The 21,183-nt window shown below is 47.2% G+C and overlaps 1 protein-coding gene across 6 annotated transcripts in view; it reads left to right on the plus strand.

The window, feature by feature from the left end:
• The window catches only part of NRF1 (nuclear respiratory factor 1), a 242,709-nt gene that overhangs the window by 64,692 nt on the left and 156,834 nt on the right, over nt 1-21,183 (plus strand). For all 6 annotated transcript variants that reach the window (XM_063926730.1, XM_063926729.1, XM_063926733.1 and 3 more), the window contains 3 exons: nt 11,013-11,127; nt 13,294-13,420; nt 14,603-14,743. In XM_063926730.1, the coding sequence (XP_063782800.1) occupies nt 11,013-11,127; nt 13,294-13,420; nt 14,603-14,743 (383 nt within the window). The remainder of the gene's footprint in view (nt 1-11,012; nt 11,128-13,293; nt 13,421-14,602; nt 14,744-21,183) is intronic.

Consider the following 21,183-nt stretch of genomic DNA (forward strand, 5'->3'; position numbering starts at 1 on the left):
ATGGTGCAGCACGTGAAAAATTTTGGAGGTAGGAGTGGGAGGAAGTAATCCGTAGGCAGTAGAGTCGGCGTGCATTAGCAGAGCGAAGAGGACGGGTGGGAGTGTAAAGGGAGATAAGGTCAGAGATGTAGATGGGAGAGGAGTGGGTGAGGGCTTTGTAAGCGAGTGTGAGAAGCTTGAAATGGATTCTGAAAGGGAAGGGGAGCCAGTGAAGGTCTAGTAAGAGAGGAGAGGTGGACGTAGTGCGTTTGAGGAAGATGAGCGGGCAGCAGCATTGAGGATAGCAATAAAGATTATATCAAAGCGCTATGAGGGGGAGGGGGAAGGTGAAGATACCAGTATGTTTACAGCTCTTTTTTGAGTTAATAAGATGAGTGTCCGGAATTTTTATTTCTCTAACGTCCTAGTGGATGCTGGGGACTCCGTCAGGACCATGGGGAATAGCGGCTCCGCAGGAGACAGGGCACATCTAAAGAAAGCTTTTAGGATCACATGGTGTGTACTGGCTCCTCCCCCTATGACCCTCCTCCAAGCCTCAGTTAGGTTTTTGTGCCCGTCCGAGCAGGGTGCAATCTAGGTGGCTCTCCTAAAGAGCTGCTTAGAAAAAGTTTTTTTAGGTTTTAAATCTCAGTGAGTCCTGCTGGCAACAGGCTCACTGCATCGAGGGACTTAGGGGAGAGATTTTCAACTCACCTGCGTGCAGGATGGATTGGAGTCTTAGGCTACTGGACATAGCTTCAGAGGGAGTCGGAACACAGGTCATCCTGGGGTTCGTCCCGGAGCCGCGCCGCCGACCCCCCTTACAGATGCTGAAGATCGGAGGTCCGGAAACAGGCGGCAGAAGACTCTTCAGTCTTCATGAAGGTAGCGCACAGCACGTCAGCTGTGCGCCATTGTTGCTACACACTTCTCACTGACCAGTCACGGAGGGTGCAGGGCGCTGCTGGGGGCGCCCTGGGCAGCAATATTAAATACCTTTAGTGGCAAAGAATACATCACATATAGCCATTAAGGCTATATGTATGTATTTAACCCAGGCCAGATTTCTCAAAACCCGGGAGAAAAGCCCGCCGAAAAGGGGGCGGAGCTTATTCTCCTCAGCACTCAGCGCCATTTTCCTGCTCAGCTCCGCTGTGAGGAAGGCTCCCAGGACTCTCCCCTGCACTGCACTACAGAAACAGGGTAACAAAGAGAAGGGGGGCATAAATTGGCGATATTTATATATTAAAAGCGCTTATAACAAAAACAACACCTTTTAGGGTTGTTTATATACATTTATAGCGCTTTTGGTGTGTGCTGGCAAACTCTCCCTCTGTCTCCCCAAAGGGCTAAGGGGGTCCTGTCTTCGATTAGAGCATTCCCTGTGTGGCTGCTGTGTGTCGGTACGTGTGTGTCGACATGTATGAGGACGATGTTGGTGTGGAGGCAGAGCAATTGCCGGTAATGGTGATGTCACCCCCTAGGGAGTCGACACCGGAATGGATGGCTTTAGTTATGGAATTACGTGATAATGTTAGTACATTACAAAAGTCAGTAGACGAAATGAGACGGCCGGAAAACCAGTCAGTACCGGCTCAGGTGTCTCAGACACCGTCAGGGGCTGTAAAACGTCCCTTACCTCAGTCAGTCGACACGGGTACCGACACAGATGAATCTAGTGTCGACGGTGAAGAAACAAACGTATTTTCCAACAGGGCCACACGTTATATGATCACGGCAATGAAGGAGGCTTTGCAGATCTCTGATACTGCTGGTACCTCAAAAAGGGGTATTATGTGGGGGGTGAAAGAACTACCTGTAGCTTTTCCAGAATCAGAGGAATTGAATGACGTGTGTGATGAAGCGTGGGTTAACCCAGATAGAAAACTGCTAATTTCTAAGAAGTTATTGGCATTATACCCTTTCCCACCAGAGGTTAGGACGCGCTGGGAAACACCCCCTAGGGTGGATAAGGCGCTCACACGTTTATCAAAGCAAGTGGCGTTGCCGTCTCCTGATACGGCCGCCCTCAAGGATCCAGCGGATAGGAGGCTGGAAACTACCCTGAAAAGTATATACACTCATACTGGTGTTATACTGCGACCGGCAATAGCCTCAGCCTGGATGTGCAGTGCTGGGGTAGTGTGGTTGGATTCCCTGACTGAAAATATTGATACCCTGGATAGGGACAGTATTTTATTGACTCTAGAGCAATTAAAGGATGCGTTTCTTTATATGCGAGATGCTCAGAGGGATATTTGTACTCTAGCATCAAGAGTAAGTGCGATGTCCATATCTGCCAGAAGAAGTTTATGGACGCGACAGTGGTCAGGTAATGCGGATTCCAAAAGGCATATGGAAGTATTGCCATATAAAGGAGAGGAATTATTTGGGGTCGGTCTATCGGATCTGGTGGCCACGGCAACTGCCGGCAAATCCACTTTTTTACCTCAGACCCCCTCCCAACAGAAAAAGACACCGTCTTTTCAGCCGCAGTCCTTTCGCTCCTATAAAAACAAGCGAGCAAAAGGACAGTCTTATCTGCCGCGAGGCAGAGGAAAGGGTAAGAGAGGGCAGCAAGCAGCCCCTGCCCAGGACCAGAAGCCCGCCCCGGGTTCTACAAAGCCATCAGCATGACGCTGGGGCTTTACAAGCGGACTCAGGAGCGGTGGGGGGTCGACTAAAGATTTTCAGCAATCAGTGGGCTCGCTCACAGGTGGACCCGTGGATCCTGCAGATAGTATCTCAGGGTTACATGTTGGAGTTCGAAAGGTCTCCCCCTCGCCGGTTCCTAAAGTCTGCTTTACCAACGTCTCCCTCAGAAAGGACGACGGTATTGGAAGCCATTCACAAGCTGTATTCTCAGCAGGTGATAGTCAAGGTACCCCTCCTACAACAGGGAAAGGGGTATTATTCCACACTATTTGTGGTACCGAAGCCGGACGGTTCGGTAAGACCTATTCTAAATCTGAAATCCTTGAACCTGTACATACAGAAATTCAAGTTCAAGATGGAGTCACTCAGAGCAGTGATAGCGAATCTGGAAGAAGGGGACTTCATGGTGTCCCTGGACATAAAAGATGCTTATCTGCATGTCCCAATTTACCCCTCACACCAAGGGTATCTCAGGTTCGTGATACAAGACTGTCATTATCAGTTTCAAACGCTGCCGTTTGGTTAGTCCACGGCCCCTCGGGTCTTTACCAAGGTAATGACCGAAATGATGGTTCTTCTACGAAGAAAAGGCGTATTAATTATCCCTTACTTGGACGATCTCCTGATAAGGGCAAAGTCCAGAGAACAGCTGGAAGTCGGTGTAGCACTAACCCAAGTAGTGCTTCAGCAACACGGGTGGATTCTGAATCTTCCAAAATCTCAATTGACCCCGACAACACGTCTGCTGTTCCTGGGAATGATTCTGGACACGGTTCAGAAAAAGGTGTTTCTCCCGGAGGAGAAAGCAAGGGAGTTATCCGAACTGGTCAGGAACCTCCTAAAACCAGGAACTGTGTCAGTACATCAATGCACAAGAGTCCTGGGAAAGATGGTGGCTTCTTACGAAGCAATTCCATTCGGCAGATTCCATGCACGAACATTTCAGTGGGATCTGCTGGACAAATGGTCCGGATCGCATCTGCACATGCATCAGCGGATAACACTGTCACCAAGAACAAGGTTGTCTCTCCTGTGGTGGTTGCAGAGTGCCCATCTGTTAGAGGGCCGCAGGTTCGGCATACAGGACTGGGTCCTGGTGACTACGGATGCCAGCCTACGGGGCTGGGGAGCAGTCACACAGGGAAGAAACTTCCAGGGTGTATGGTCAGACCTGGAGACGTCTCTTCACATAAATATACTGGAGCTAAGAGCGATATACAATGCTCTAAGCTTGGCAAAACCGCTGCTTCAGGGTCAGCCGGTGTTGATCCAGTCGGACAACATCACGGCAGTCGCCCACGTAAACAGACAAGGCGGCACGAGAAGCAGAAGAGCAATGACAGAAGCTGCAAAGGATTCTTCGCTGGGCGGAAAATCATGTCATAGCACTGTCAGCAGTGTTCATCCCGGGAGTGGACAACTGGGAAGCAGACTTCCTCAGCAGACACGACCTTCACCCGGGAGAGTGGGGACTTCATCCGGAAGTTTTCCACATGATTGTGAACCGTTGGGAAAAACCAAAGGTGGATATGATGGCGTCTCGCCTCAACAAAAAACTGGACAGATATTGCGCCAGGTCAAGAGACCCTCAGGCAATAGCTGTGGACGCTCTGGTAACACCATGGGTGTACCAGTCAGTGTATGTGTTTCCTCCTCTGCCTCTCATACCAAAGGTACTGAGAATTATTCGGAAAAGGGGAGTAAGAACAATACTAGTGGCTCCGGATTGGCTAAGAAGAACTTGGTATCCGGAACTTCAAGAGATGCTCACGGAGGATCCGTGGCCTCTACCTCTAAGAAGGGATCTGCTTCAGCAGGGACCTTGTATGTTCCAAGACTTACCGCGACTGCGTTTGACGGCATGGCGGTTGAACGCCGGATTCTAAAAGAAAAGGGCATTCCAGAGGAAGTTATTCCTACCTTGATTAAGGCTAGGAAGGAAGTGACCGCACAACATTATCACCGCATTTGGAGAAAATATGTTGCGTGGTGTGAAGCCAAGAAGGCCCCAACGGAAGAATTTCAATTGGGTCGATTCTTACATTTCCTGCAGGCAGGATTGTCTATGGGCCTCAAATTGGGGTCTATTAAAGTTCAAATTTCGGCCTTATCAATCTTCTTCCAGAAGGAATTGGCTTCAGTGCCTGAAGTACAAACTTTTGTCAAGGGTGTACTACATATACAGCCCCCGATTGTGCCCCCAGTGGCACCGTGGGATCTAAACGTAGTTTTGGATTTTCTCAAATCTCATTGGTTTGAGCCTCTCAAATCTGTAGATTTGAAGTATCTTACATGGAAAGTAACCATGCTACTGGCCCTGGCTTCAGCCAGGAGAGTTTCAGAGTTGTCGGCTTTATCGTACAAAAGCCCATATCTGATTTTCCATTCGGACAGGGCAGAACTGCGGACACGTCCTCATTTTCTCCCTAAGGTGGTTTCGGCTTTTCACTTGAACCAGCCTATTGTGGTGCCTGCGGCTACTAGCGACTTGGAGGACTCCAAGTTACTGGACGTTGTCAGAGCATTAAAAATATATATTTCAAGGACAGCTGGAGTCAGAAAATCTGACTCGTTGTTTATATTGTATGCACCCAACAAGATGGGTGCTCCTGCGTCTAAGCAGACGATTGCGCGTTGGATCTGTAGCACAATCCAACTTGCACATTCTGTGGCAGGCCTGCCACAGCCTAAATCTGTAAAGGCCCACTCCACAAGGAAGGTGGGCTCATCTTGGGCGGCTGCCCGAGGGGTCTCGGCATTACAACTTTGCCGAGCAGCTACGTGGTCAGGGGAGAACACGTTTGTAAAATTTTACAAATTTGATACTCTGGCTAAGGAGGACCTGGAGTTCTCTCATTCGGTGCTGCAGAGTCATCCGCACTCTCCCGCCCGTTTGGGAGCTTTGGTATAATCCCCATGGTCCTGACGGAGTCCCCAGCATCCACTAGGACGTTAGAGAAAATAAGAATTTACTTACCGATAATTCTATTTCTCATAGTCCGTAGTGGATGCTGGGCGCCCATCCCAAGTGCGGATTGTCTGCAATACTTGTACATAGTTATTGTTACAAAAATCGGGTTATTATTATTGTTGTGAGCCATCTTTTCAGAGGCTACTTCGTTTGTTATCATACTGTTAACTGGGTTCAGATCACAAGTTGTACAGTGTGATTGGTGTGGCTGGTATGAGTCTTACCCGGGATTCAAGATCCTTCCTTATTGTGTACGCTCGTCCGGGCACAGTACCTAACTGAGGCTTGGAGGAGGGTCATAGGGGGAGGAGCCAGTACACACCATGTGATCCTAAAAGCTTTCTTTAGATGTGCCCTGTCTCCTGCGGAGCCGCTATTCCCCATGGTCCTGACGGAGTCCCCAGCATCCACTACGGACTATGAGAAATAGAATTATCGGTAAGTAAATTCTTATTTTTCTAAACAGTATGTTTGGATTCCATATATATGCCTTCTGGGGTGTCCTCAGCAGGTAGTTATAAGCTAGCTTTCCCTGTCTCTACCTTGCTGTAATGGTGACTTCTGGCTCCCGTGGCTGGTTTCCAAGCTCCTGCTTCACTGTATGCACGGCCGAATTGCAGGTGCGGAGCACTTCCAGCCGCGGCAATGTCGTACTTCCGGTCACACGGTTCAACGCGTTTCATGCCTCATGACTCATTTCTGCAAGATATTAAAATTAATATATATCCTAATATGGACAGGTGATCCCAGAATCTTAAATAGCCAACGTTTTAGGAACCTCCAAATGTCTCTATAACATTCGTTATTTATTGCTTGTAATCTGGAGCTTGTGTCCTCTGTGCTGGCTTGGCTCATTCAGAGGCGCAGAACTGGGAATTTCTATACCCCTTTTAGCATTGAGGATAGATTGGAGTGGAGAGAGGTATTTGTCAGGAATGCCAGTCAGGAGCAGATTACAGTAGTCCAGTCTGGAGATGACCAGTGAGTGGATAAGAGTCTTAGTAGCATCCTGGGTCAGAAAGGGTCTGATCCTGGAAATATTTTTTAGATGAAAATGGCAGGTTTGTGAGAGGTGCTGAATGTGTGGTTTGAAGGAGAGGGAGGAGTCCAGGATTACTCCAAGACAGCGCACTTGGGGGCTAGAGGAGATAGTAGTACCATCAATAGATAATGAGATTGTAGGAGGTGAGGTTATGCGTGAGGAAGGGAAGATGATCAGCTCTGTCTTAGACATGTTAAGTTTAAGAAAGCGCTGGGACATCCAGGAAGAGGTAGCAGAGAGACAGTTTGAGATACGAGTGAGGAGAGGTCTGGAGAGGAAAGATAGATTTGGGTGTCATCAGCATAGAGATGATATTGGAAACCAAAAGAACTAATGAGCTTACCTAGTGAGGACGTATAGAGGGAGAAGAGAAGAGGTCCAAGGACAGAACCTTGGGGTACCCCTACAGTTAGTGGAAGTGAGGGGGAGGTGGAGTCATGAGAGGAGACAGAGAATGAACGGTCAGAAAGGTAGGAGGACAGCCAAGAGAGGGCAGTGTCACGCAGACCAATGGAGTGAAGAATTTGCAGTAGGAGAGGATAGTCCACAGTGTCAAAAGCAGCAGAGAGATCAAGTAGGATAAGTATAGAGTAGTGTCCCTTAGATTTAGCAGCATGGAGGTCATTGCATACTTTTGTAAGGGCAGTTTCAGTGGAGTGGAGAGGACGGAAGCCAGACTGGAATGGGTCAAGTAGTGAGTGTGAGGAAAGAAAGGAAGTAAGGCGGTTGTAGACAATACGCTCAAGGAGTTTGGAGGCAAAAGGGAGGAGAGAGATGGGTCGGTAGTTGGAGAGAGTGTTTGGATCAAGTGTAGGTTTTTTAAGAATAGGAGAGATGAGTGCATGCTTGAAGGCAGAGGGGACAGTGCCTGATGAGAGGGATAGATTGAGAAGGTGGGAAAGATGGGAACAAGCAGAAGGAGAGAGGTAGCGGAGGAGGCGGGAGGGGATAGGGTCAAGTGGGGAGGTGGTGAGGGGACAGGAACGAATGAGGGCCATGACTTCCTCTCCAGATGCATGGGAGAAAGATGTCCGAGTAGGTGCGAGGGATGGGGAGGGTTGGTAAGGGATGGGAGAAAGCTGGTTACTGATGGTCTGGTGTGGTGTGATGTCCTGACGTATGGAGTCAATTTTGGATGTGAAGTAAGTGGCAAAGTCAAGAGCAGAGAGTGAAGAAGGGAGACGAGGTGGAGGTGGGCAGAGGAGTGAGTTGAGAGTGGCAAAGAGGCGCTGGGGGTTGGAAGACTGGGAGGAGATGAGGTTCTTGAAGTATGACTCTTTAGCAAGAGAAAGGGCAGCACTGAAGGATGAGAGCATAAGTTTGAAATGGAGGAAGTCTGCCTTAGAGCGTGATTTCCTCCAGTGTCGCTCAGCAGTACGTGAGCATTTTTGCAGATATCTGGTGCATTTGGTGTGCCAGGGTTGAGGTGTTAATTTGCGAGGGTGAATAGTGGTTGGTGGAGCAACAGATTCGAGTACAGAAGTAAGGGATGCATTGTATGTGGAAGGGGCTTTTTCAGGGCATGAGAGAGAGAGAATAGGAGAGAGAAGTGAATCAAACAGGGAGGAAAGGAATGTGGTGTCAATAGCTTCAATGTTACGCTTAGTGATGGTAGCCTTAGGAGGTAGAGATGGGGAAGTCGAGAGAGATAGGTTAAAGGAGAGCAGGTGGGGTCTGGGACTCCAGGTCGACAACAAAAAGGTCGACACACCTTAGGTCGACATGGACAAAAGGTCGACATGGAAAAGGTCGACATTAGTTTTTAATGTTTTTTTGGTGTCGTTTTCTTCGTAGAGTGACCGGGAACCCCAATTAGTGCACCGCGTCCCCTCGCATGGTGCCTTCGCTCCGCTCTGCTTCGCTCGGCACAGATTACCGTTCCAATCGTAGTCCACGTGGATCGTTAAGTATGAAAAGGTTCCAAGAAAGAAAAAAATTATGAAAAACTCATGTCGACCTTTTTCCATGTCGACCTTGTTCCTGTCGACCTTTTGTCCATGTCAACATTTTGTCTGCGTCGACCTAAGGTGTCGACCAATTGGTGTCGACCTAAGGTGTGTCGACCTTTTTGTTGTCGACCTGGAGTCCGGATACCGAGCAGGTGGTGGTCAGAGAGGGGAAATGGGGAGTTGGAAAAATCAGAATATCACAGCGGTGAGTGAAGACCAGATCCAGTGAGCTCCCATTAACATGGGAGGGTGAGGAGGTCCACTGGGAGAGATCAAGTGAAGAGGTGAGGTTAAGGAGTTTAGAGGCAGGGGATTGTGTGGGGATGTCAATAGGGATGTTGAAATCACCTAGGATAATGGAGGGAATGTCAGAAGAGAGGAAGTGAGGAAGCCAGGAAGCAAAGTTGTCGATGAATTTGGAAGCAGTGCCAGGGGGGGCGGTAAATGACAGCTACTCTAAGATGGACTGGTTGGAAGAGGCGTATGGCATGGACCTCAAATGTAGAGAATGTAAGGGATGGTTCTGGTGGTATGAGTTGGTAGGAGTAACTAGAAGGTAAAAGGACCCCATCACCACCCCCATGGCGACGCCCAGGTCGGGGTGTGTGTGTGAATGTGAGGCCCCCAGCAGAGAGAGCAGCAGGAGAAGTAGTGTCAGAGGGCGTAATCCAAGTTTCAGTAATGGCTAGTAGGTGTAGGGAGTTGGAAATGAAAAGGTCATGAGTGGGTACAAGTTTGTTACAAACAGATCTGGCATTCCAGAGGGCACAGGATAGGGGGTATGAGTTTGTGGGAGAGATGTGAATGAGATTATCAGGGTTGCTGTAGCGATGAGGTGAGATTAACTTTGAGGGCAGGGATGATGAGAGAATAGTGATGGTACGGGTGCCTGAGCTAGGAGGGGAAACTGCAGGAGGTGGGCAGGGAGGGAAGTCAGTGTGATGTGGATGGGAGTATGGGGAGGTGACAGGGCAGGGAGAGAGGGAGCAGGGCTGAGTTGTGGGGTAGCAGGACCATGGGGCAGAGGTAAATGAAAGTGGGGTAACAGGAAAGGAGGGGGAAGGAAACAGAGGGATGGAGGGGAGACAGAGGAGGAGGTGTAGGAGACTAGGGTGGAAGGATAAAGATACATTATTAGGTAGACACTGATGTGGGGAGTATAAGAAAGCCTTGACATAGTGTTAAGTAGGTAAATAGGTTGAGGGAAAGTGGAAGTAGGAGTGGAGACTGTAAGGGAATCAGAACAGAAGAATTGCAGAAATGCAGGTGAGAAAAGCAGTGTAGGCTCAATGGGTGTAGATTTAGTATGAAATGAGTCAAAAGCGTAGATAAAGTGGGTGCAGAAATGTATTTGGGCTGTAAGAAATGAAAGGATTGTGAGAGGGTTAAGAAGCAATGGTAATTCTATTAGATTTTTTAAATGTTTGTAGATGAGAAGATGAACTCACAATTGTCCCAAAGAAGATCTTTGTGATCCTGATTATGGATGGAAACCAGATCTTACATATGTTCTTTTCTGCAAATGGGTTGCATAGTGTTCACAGAGTGAAAGTTGGAGGGTGATAAATTTGCATATGCAGTTGATATTGATAAGTAGTTCATCTGTTGTTGTTTGAGGTTTTCTTTCAGTTTTTCATCCAGTTTAAGTCCATGCTAAGTCCAGGCTTTGATATTAAAATTATATATCTGCTCCCTTTGAGCCTCCTCCCTTCGAGTCCTACACCCTGGATCAATCAGCCAGGCTTAATCAGCCAAGTATACATCTCTGCATCAGTGTTAGGGGTCACCAATGAAAAAATAACGTAATCAGGAGCCATGGATTCCTTTATTATTTCCTTGGTGACCCTTAACACTGATGCAGAGATGATTATGATACCTTGATAAATAGTTTTGTTATCAAAAAATTATAATTTTTGCTTGTTACAAATTTAGTCTGGTGAGTGCTACCATTCTCATTTGGGGAATACTTATATATCTGTGTCTATGGTCCCTTTCTTCTAAATTTGGCTTGTTAGAGAACCACATCTTGCCTTTCCCCAAACTGCATTCTTAATGCATTTACAGGGAATTCAATTAAGTTCCGTCTGATTCGCCTGGCAAATTTGCGCAACATTGCCACACTTTACAGTGGCAGGGATCCCGCTTAAAAGTGCTTGGTGCCCTATAGGCATATAGCGAGCACTTTTAGGCAAATCTGGCATTCGCCCAACCGGGCGATTGGGCTGCTGTTGCTAGCATTGAAACACCGCTGCAACGGCTAATCCGCCTCATTCACATCCGATCAAATTCCCCCATTAACCTCCTTTACAAATGAACTAACTAGAGGTGTTGTTGAGTACTTCATTTAGGTGATTCTTGTAAGTGTGAGTTATTCCAGCAAGTAGTTAGTAACATTTTATGTGATCTTTTTTTGTAGGCCCTGTGGGGATGGCGGCTGCTGCTGCCGTGGCAACAGGAAAGAAACGTAAGAGACCTCACATCTTTGAGTCTAACCCATCCATACGCAAAAGACAGCAAACGCGGCTACTTAGGTGAGTGCTTCCTCACAAAGTCTAATAAACCATTTCCATGCAAAATATGGTATACCTACTACACAACTGCGTAGGTCTTGCAGTATAGAGGGCATGTACACACACTGGCAACACCACTGTGCAGCAGGTCATAGTAATGACTCGCATTATTGCTTTGTATGTGGCAGGACTGCCAAGGTACATAAAACTGCACACTATACATATCATGAAAACATAAGAATATTCTGGGTTTATATGGCAGGGCTAAGATTTGTATATTTATATCAGCTGTGTTGGCATCAGACACCATATTTTCTTTACTATTCCCCATAAAATGACAATATAAAAAGATAAATTACAAGCACACTATAATTTCACTGAAAACTACAACCTTAGACCCAGATTTATCAAGCCTTGGAGAGTGATAAATTGCACACAGTGATAAAGTACCAACCAATCAGCTCCAGATGTCGGGATCCTGGCAGTTAGGATACAAGTGCCAGAATACCGACAGCTGGCAATGCCGCCAGCCGGTATACCGGCACTACAGGACTATTCCCACTCGTCCATAGAGTGGAAATAGAACCTGTGGCAAGTGCAGCGAGCCTGCAAGGGGACGCTTTGTGTTCGCCCCGTTGCCGGCAGGGATGCCTATGTCGGTATATTGACAGTCGGCATCCCAGCCACCGTTGCCAGTAAATCATACTGAACCCTGTGACATGGCAGTTAGGAACTGACCGGCTGGTACTTTATCACTGTGAAAATGATCACTGTGTTGGAAATGCTTTCTGACATCAACAATGGGCTTGTACAAACTGTTGTTGAAAAACATCAGTCATAGACTAAATATTGTATGCTATTAGCAGCATTTCAAGAGTGTTCTACAAGCCTCCATGTGCATAATGTGTTATGGACATAATGAACACTCCCATATTACTCTGTCCGGCATTGATGCTTTTGTAGGCAATATTGAAATGAATGCAAGGTGAAGGGAACACTTGTCAGTATGTGTACAGGTCCATTTGCTCATTTATATAGTGTTCATTCTAGCACCCTGTATCTGTCACAACCAGTGCAGTTCTCATACCTGGGGTGTCGCTTTCTGCTCTGGTGCTTCTAGCGCACACTGATCTGTATCTCAGCACTGCAAAACAGACCACAGTGTGCTATTAGCACCATAGCAGAGAGCAACACCCCAGATGGGAAAGATTAACTGCACGGGTTGTGACAAGTGCTGGGTGCTAGAATGAACACGGTTTACGTATATGTTTGGATCATCTGTCTTAAGGCCCATGCACACTGGGCAATTTTGAGCTTGAAAGCCGCTCACATTTGGTGTGTTGAGCTTCTTTCAGCTCAAAACCGCCCAGTGTGTATGCCCCAGCGATGAGCGATCATGTGCGCCCCCGCTTCAACGCCAGCGGCCGCCGTTCATCTGCTAGTATTACAAGCAGATGAACGGCGGGTGGACGTCTTTACATAGCGTCCTGCTATGGAAAGCCGCTCACCCCCGCTGACATCGCTGGGCAGGGGGGAAAATAGCCCAGTGTATATGCACTGAGCGATTTTCAGCCAAGCTATGTCAGCCATCATCGCTGTGCATACACGCTGGGCAATAACGCCCAGTGTGTATGGACCTTAAAAGTTTGATTAACTCTTTACTATAGCTTGTGGAGATGTGTCATGACTAGTGATGCTATATAAAATAGTTTAACGCCAAAGTGGCCAAACTGCTATACTTCATCAGTCTTGCAGATGGCCTGTACTTCTGCAAAAGGCTGCACAATCCGTTTAGGCTATGTTCTTGTATGTCTGTTTATCGTGTGCAAACCATATTTAGTCCAGAGCAAAAATTAGAGTAGCCATTTGGAATATTATTGCCTATGGCAATCCCTCTGTCTTGTGCGTGTAGCGTATGTAAACATTTTATATATTCATTATATGATTAGTGTGTTTTCAGCATATTTGCAGTGAGTTAGTCAGGATTCTCTGATGGGCACCTTACAAATGTACATTGAAATACATGACGTAGAAGGGAGTATATGGACCGGTATTAGTGCATCCGCAAAGAGAATGGAGACAGCATATGACTGATGAGGAAACATCAAAGGAGAACTGATCAGCAGCATTATTTGCTTTATGTAGTAGTAATATGCTATTGTACTTGTCCTTTGCTTATGTCTCTAGAAAGCTGCGAGCGACTTTGGATGAGTATACCACCAGAGTGGGTCAGCAAGCCATCGTCCTGTGCATCTCCCCTTCCAAACCCAACCCAGTTTTTAAAGTATTTGGGGCAGCACCTCTGGAGAATGTGGTGAGTAGACCATTTTGTTCTCAGCTATCATATGTCTCAGTTGCTTATACAGAAGCGTCCTCCTATGTGCCTGGTGTGACTGAGCCGCCAGGTCCCGTGCAAATCTGCATTGGCCTTTTTTTTTTTTTTTTTGTGTGAAAATACATCTAAAGCTGCCCATACACCTAAAGATTTATCTTCCAATCTGGTAATGGATGTCATTTGTTACTATCCATTACCAGATTTTTGTTCCATCCAGCCACATTGATCTCTTGGTGTATGGGCAGCTTTAGTCACAACATGATGCGATTAGGACACATGAGTAGACTGTGCTGATTCATTTGATATGACACTTGTGTATTGTGTGTGAATGGGTCTGTATACATAGCAACAGAACTTGTATTGGGAAGAAAGCTGTGGCTGCTACATTGTAGCCCTTTGTATGCAGAGTCAAAGAACGCGGAATCATGTAGTAGCTGGAGGTATCGGCAATATTTTCAGCGTTAAGCTTTAGTAAATGGTTGAAATCTTGCAGAACCAGTGGTTTCCACGTGATTAAAGGAGCTTGATAAATAGGTTCATTAGTGTTAAATGCTTGGACACAAAGCTCCAAATAATGTGTTCTCACTGTAAATCCATGTTCATCTGTTTTTGATTGAAGGTAATGCTGTTTTCAATATAAAATGCTGATAGGGATGGTGCGTTGGAGAAAATTAGAGCAGGTATGGTTACCATGCTCGAGATGCAGCTTTTACAGTCTGATTTCTGTATGCAGCTACACTCATCCCCCAGGTAAAGTGACAATCACACCAGTGATATCACGTCACTCTAAATATATACGGAAAGACCTTGCCAAGTAGTAGTGATTAAAAATAGTGTGAATTGTCTGTAATATCTAGTTTGTAATATTCGTTATGTTGAAATTAGCTTAAAGTAAGACTTAGGAATAATTTTAAATGCTTAACCTGCTTCATTATTCTGTCATTCATCTGTTCCGATCTTACAACTTGCACTTAAATGGTATTGCTTAAAGTTTCATCATTATTTCCTGCTTATTCAGTCTTCGGAGACACAGAAGAATGTGTATTATTAGCTGGTGTCTGTTCTACCAGAGGTGCCTTTGAGCCCTGGGACTGTCATGGTACTAAGGACCAGGAGCCTGGGAGCTGCTCTCATCTGTTTACCACCCACTCTCTCCCTTAGGTTCGCAAGTATAAGAGTATGATCCTGGAAGACCTTGAAACTGCACTGGCGGAGCATGCGCCTGTCCAACAGGATATCAACTCTGACCTGCCTCCTCTGACTATTGACGGCATTCCAGTGTCTGTGGATAAGATGACACAGGTGAGCAGGCAGCTGCCAGTGCATCAGAATTTATCCCTGAAAGCCTGGGACATGTTTATGGTTTTACAGTGTATTAACTCTACAGTGCACAATAGTATCTTTGACCACTTGCTAACTAACCACATTTTTTGCTGACTTTTTGCTTCAATGCTAAGGTTTTATGTTTAAGTCTTCTCTTAATGCACATGCCAGTATTTCTGTACCTGAGCAGGCAGTTACAGCAGAAACTAAACTAATGGATTTTGTTCCTGTCCCTCCTTGAGTCCTCACACAAGCCACAAATGATAAATACAATAAAAAAGACTAACAAAGTTCAGGCCTACCAAGGTAGCCTTCCAAGAAGCGTGTCTATCCAAGGGACAGTGCAGATATTTTTAGTAAACTTTAAGTTTTTCTCTCTTTGAAGTGCACCTTACTGCTACCCAGAGGAAAGGCAGCCATGTTTGTGGGCTGACACAACGTTTTGAGGCAATGGAGCTCCTTTGTCATTTGTAATTGTTTCGTTAATGCTGCTTCTAAAGAATGTGGCCTGGTTCCCCTCAAGTCACCACATGTGCTGGTAATTTGAAGACTAACCTAACAGTGCCATAAGGGTTAAAATAATCAATGCACTTACAAAGTGGAAGCATTTGCAGCGAATAGAAAATATAAAGTAAACATTTATAAAATCTTATAGTATCACTTGTATAGCCCATCTTGGGTGGTATTCATGTGACCGGCGGTCAGCAGACAGACTGTCACATGACCTCCCCCAAAATCCCGCCCCCTCACTATCCCGACAGTCGGCATGCCGACCAACAGGGACTATTTCCACTCGCGGATGTCCACGACACCCATAGAGTGGGAATAGAACCCATGGCGACCGCAGCGAGCTTACAAGGGGCTTGCTGCACTCGCCTCTCCCGGTATGCTGCCGGGATCCCGGCGTCCGTATGCCGACCGGCGGTCAGGAGACCATCGGTCAGTCATACCACACCCGCCCATCTCAAGTGTGAACTCTCTGTGCCTTGGTGGAGTGGGACACATACAAGTGAGTGCGGTCATGCTGCTGCCTGATGCCGACATCCATATTTGAACGGAACGCACACTCAGAAAACTTTACACAGGCAGCCAAGACTTCTGCAGCTATCTATGGAACAAGACGGGGAAAGCATCTTAGGCAGAGATATGGAATGTGAATCCAATACTAAGGTCTTCAGCACTACCTGTTCCTAAACATAGCTATACAAATCTGCAGGCTTGTCTTTCGCCGCTGCATCTACACCTTGGATGAGCTGTATGAGTGACACTACACCTTTTTATTATTGAATTTATTTTTTATGAATATACTGTATTTACACTAAACATTTTTATTCACTTCAAGTGTTTCAGCTTTTGTGAGAGTCTTTTTATATTGATATTTGGAGCAGCTCACACGTAGGGGTGCTAGGTTACATACCTTTCTCTAACGTCCTAAGTGGATGCTGGGGACTCCGTAAGGACCATGGGGAATAGCGGCTCCGCAGGAGACTGGGCACATCTAAAGAAAGCTTTAGGACTAACTGGTGTCCACTGGCTCCTCCCCCTATGACCCTCCTCCAAGCCTCAGTTAGATTTCTGTGCCCGACGAGAAGGGTGCACACTAGGGGCTCTCCTGAGCTTCTTAGTGAAAGTTTTAGTTTAGGTTTGTTATTTTCAGTGAGACCTGCTGGCAACAGGCTCACTGCATCGAGGGGCTAAGGGGAGAAGAAGCGAACTCACCTGCGTGCAGAGTGGATTGGGCTTCTTGGCTACTGGACATTAGCTCCAGAGGGACGATCACAGGTTCAGCCTGGATGGGTCCCGGAGCCGCGCCGCCGGCCCCCTTACAGAGCCAGAAGAGCGAAGAGGTCCGGAAAAATCGGCGGCAGAAGACGTTCCTGTCTTCAATAAGGTAGCGCACAGCACTGCAGCTGTGCGCCATTGCTACCAGCACACTTCATACTCCGGTCACTGAGGGTGCAGGGCGCTGGGGGGGGGGCGCCCTGAGACGCAATAAAACACGATAAAAATACCTTACATGGCAAAAAAATGCATCACATATAGCTCCTGGGCTATATGGATGCATTTAACCCCTGCCAGAATATACAGAAAAACGGGTGATAAGGCCGCCGAAAAGGGGGCGGAGCCTATCTCCTCAGCACACTGGCGCCATTTTCCCTCACAGCTCAGTTGGAGGGAAGCTCCCTGGCTCTTCCCTGCACTACAGAAAGGGTTAAAAAAAAGAGAGGGGGGCACTAATTAGGCGCAGTATTAAAACATACAGCAGCTATAAGGGGAAAAACACTTATATAAGGTTATCCCTGTATATATATATATATATATAGCGCTCTGGTGTTTGCTGGCATACTCTCCCTCTGTCTCCCCAAAGGGCTTGTGGGGTCCTGTCCTCTATCAGAGCATTCCCTGTGTGTGTGCTGTGTGTCGGTACGTTTGTGTCGACATGTATGAGGAGAAAAATGATGTGGAGACGGAGCAGAGTGTCTGTAACAGTGATATCACCACCTAGGGGGTCGACACCTGAGTGGATGTACTGTTGAAAATTACGTGACAGTGTCAGCTCTGTATAAAAAAAAAAAAAAAACAGTGGTTGACATGAGACAGCCGGCTATTCAGCTTGTGCCTGTCCAGACGTTTCATAGGCCGTCAGGTGCTCTAAAGCGCCCGTTACCTCAGATGGCAGATACAGACGCCGACACGGATACCGACTCCTGTGTCGACGGTGAAGAGACAACCGTGATTTCCAGTAGGGCCACACGTTACATGATTGAGACAATGGAAAATGTTTTATACATTTCTGATAATACGAGTACCACCAAAAAGGGGTATTATGTTCGGTGAGGGAAAAACTACCTGTAGTTTTCCTGAATCTGAAAAATAAAATGAGGTGTGTGATGATACGTGGGTTTCCCCCCGATAACAATTGATAAAAGCTGTATACCCTTTCCCGCCAGAGGTTAGGGTGCGTTGGGAAACACCCCCTAGGGGGGATAAGGCTCTCACACGCTTGTAAGAACAAGGGCTCTACCTTCTCATGAGATGGCCGCCCTTAAGGATACTGCTGATAGAAAGCAGGAGGGTATCCAAAAATGTATTCACACACATACTGGTGTTATACTGCGACCAGCAATCGCCTCAGCCTGGAGGTGCAGTGCTGGGTTGGCATGGTCGGATTCCCTGACTGGAAATATTGATATCCTAGATAAGGATAGTATATTATTGCCTATAGAGCATTTAAAAGATGCATTTCTATATATGCGTGATGCACAGCGGAATATTTGCCGACTGGCATCAAGTATAAGTGCGTTGTCCATTTCTACCAGTAAAATGGTCAGGTGATGCGGATTCCAAACGGCATTTGGAAGTATTGCCTTTAAAAGGGGACATTTGGGGTCGGTCTTTTAGACCTGGTGGCCACGGCAACAACTGGGAAATCCACGTTTGTACCCCAGGTCGCCTCTCAAAATAAGACGCCGTATTATCAGGCGCAGTCCTTTGTTGGCAAGCGGACAAAAGGTTCCTCTTTTCTGCTCGTGACAGAGGGAGAGGAAAAAGGCTGAAGAGATTACCCAGCTCTCAGGAACAGAAATCCTTTCCCGCCTCTGCAAAAGCCCTCAGTATGACGCTAGGGCCTTACAAACTCAGGCACGGTGGGGGCCCGTTCTCAATGAATTTCAGTGCGCAGTGCGCTCACTCGCAAGTAGACCCCTGGATCCTTCAGGTAATATCTCAAGGGTACATATTGAAATTCGAGACGTCTCCCCCTCGCCGTTTCCAAAAGTCGGCTTTACCGACGTCTCCCTCTGACAGGGAGGCAGTTTTGGAAGCCATTCACCCAGCAGGTGATAATCAAGGTACCCCTCCTGCAACAGGGAACGGGGTATTATTCCACACTATTGTGGTACCGAAGCCAGACGGCCCGGTGAAACCGATTATAAATCTAAAATCTTTGAACACTTACATACAGAGGTTCAAATTCAAGATTGAGTCACTCAGAGCAGTGATTGCGAACCTGGAAGAAGGGACATGATGTCTTGGGACATCAAGGATGCTTACCTTCATGTCAAAGTTTACCCTTCTCACCAAGGGTACCTCAGGTTATGGTACAGAACTGTCACTATCAGTTCAGACGCTGCCGTAGGGATGGTCCACGGCACCCCGGGTCTTTACCAAGGTAATGGCCGAAATGATATCCCTTCGAAGGAAGGGAATTTTAGTTATCCCTTACTTGGACGATTCCCTGATAAGGGTAAGATCCAGGGAACAGTTGGAAGTCGGTGTAGCACTATCTCAGGTAGTGTTGCGGCAGCACGATTGGATTCTCAATATTCCAAAATCGCAGCTGGTTCCGACGACTTGTCTTCTGTTTCCTAGGAATGTTCCTGGACACAGTCCAGAAAAAAGGTGTTTCTCCCGGAAGAGAAAACCAGGGAGTTATCCGAGCTAGTCAGGAACCTCCTAAAACCGAACCAAGTCTCAGTGCATCAATGCACAAGGGTTCTGGGTAAAAATGGTGGCTTCCTACGAAGCAATCCCATTCGTTAGATTCCACGCAAGAACTTTCAAGTGGAACCTACTGGACAATTGGTCCGGGTCGCATTTTCAGATGCATCAGCGGATAACCCTGTCACCAAGGACAAGGGTATCCATCATGTGGTGGTTGCAGAGTGCTCATCTTCTAGAGGGCCGCAGATTCGGCATTCAGGACTGGGTCCTGGTGACCACGGATGCCAGCCTGCGAGGCTGGGGAGCAGTCACACAGGGAAGGAATATCCAGGGCTTAGGGTCAAGCCTGGATACATCACTTCACATAAATATCCTAAGCTAAGGGCCAATTACAATGCTCTAAGCTTAGCAAGACCTCTGCTTCAAGGTCAGCCGGTGTTGTTCCAGTCGGACAACATCATGGCAGTCACCCACGTAAACAGACAGGGTGGCACAAGAAGCAGGAGGGCAATGGCAGAAGCTGCAGGGATTCTTCGCTGGGCGGAAAATCATGTGATAGCACTGTCAACAGTATTCATTCCGGGAGTGGACAACTGGGAAGCAGACTTCCTCAGCACGACCTCCACCCGGGAGAGTGGGGACTTCACCCAGAAGTCGTCCACATGATTAAAAAACTCGACAGGTATTGCGCCAGGTCAAGAAACCCTCAGGCAATAGTTGTAGATGCTCTCGTAACACCGTGGGTGTACCAGTCAGTGTATGTGTTCCCTCCTCTGCCTCTCATACCCAAGGTACTGAGATTGATAAGATGGAGAGGAGAAAGCACTATATTCGTGGCTCCGGATTGGTCAAGAAGGACTTGGTAACCGGAACTTCAAGAGATGCTCACGGAGGATCCGTGGCCTCTACCTCTAAGAAGGGACCTGCTCCAGCAAGGACCCTGTCTGTTCCAAGACTTACCGCGGCTGCGTTTGACGGCATGGCGGTTGAACGCCGGATCCTGAAGGAAAAAAGGCTTTCCGGATGAAGTCATCCCTATCCTGATCAAAGCCAGGAAGGATGTAACCGCAAAAACATGATCACCGCAATTGGCGAAAATATGTTGCGTGGTGCGAGGCCAGTAAGGCCCGACGGAGGAAATTCAACTGGGTCGATTCCTACATTTCCTGCAAACAGGAGTGTCTATGGGCCTGAAATTGGGGTCCATTAAGGTTCAAATTTGCGGCCCTGTCAAATTTCTTCCAAAAAGAACTAGCTTCAGTCCCTGAAGTTCAGACGTTTGTAAAAGGGGTACTGCATATACAGCCTCCTTTTGTGCCTCCAGTGGCACTTTGGGATCTCAATGTAGTTTTGGGTTCCAAAAGTCACATTGGTTTGAACCACTTAAATCTGTGGAGTTAAAAATATCTCACATGGAAAGTGGTCATGCTGTTGGCCCTGGCCTGGGCCAGGCGCGTGTCAGAATTGGCGGCTTTATCCTGAAAAAGCCCTTATCTGATGTTCCATTCGGACAGGGCGGAATTGAGGACTCGTCCTCAGTTTCTCCCCAAGGTGGTTTCAGCGTCTCACCTGAACCAACCTATTGGTGGTGCCTGCGGCTACTAGGGACTTGGAGGCCTCCAAGTTGCTGGACGTTGTCAGTGCCCTGAAAATATATGTTTCCAGGACGGCTGGAGTCAGGAAATCTGACTCGCTGTTTATCCTGTGTGCACCCAACAAGCTGGGTGCTCCTGCTTCTAAGCAGACTATTGCTCGTTGGATTTGTAGTACAATTCAGCTTGCACATTCTGTGGCAGGCCTGCCACAACCAAAAATCTGTAGATGCCCACTCCACAATGAAGGTGGGCTCATCTTGGGCGGCTACCCGAGGGGTCTCGGCTTTACAACTTTGCCGAGCAGCTACTTGGTCAGGAGCAAATACGTTTGTAAAATTCTACAAAATTTATATCCTGGCTGAGGAGGACCTGGAGTTCTCT

This window comes from Pseudophryne corroboree, chromosome 6, assembly GCF_028390025.1.
Source record: "Pseudophryne corroboree isolate aPseCor3 chromosome 6, aPseCor3.hap2, whole genome shotgun sequence".
Classification (NCBI taxonomy): Eukaryota; Metazoa; Chordata; class Amphibia; order Anura; family Myobatrachidae; genus Pseudophryne; species Pseudophryne corroboree.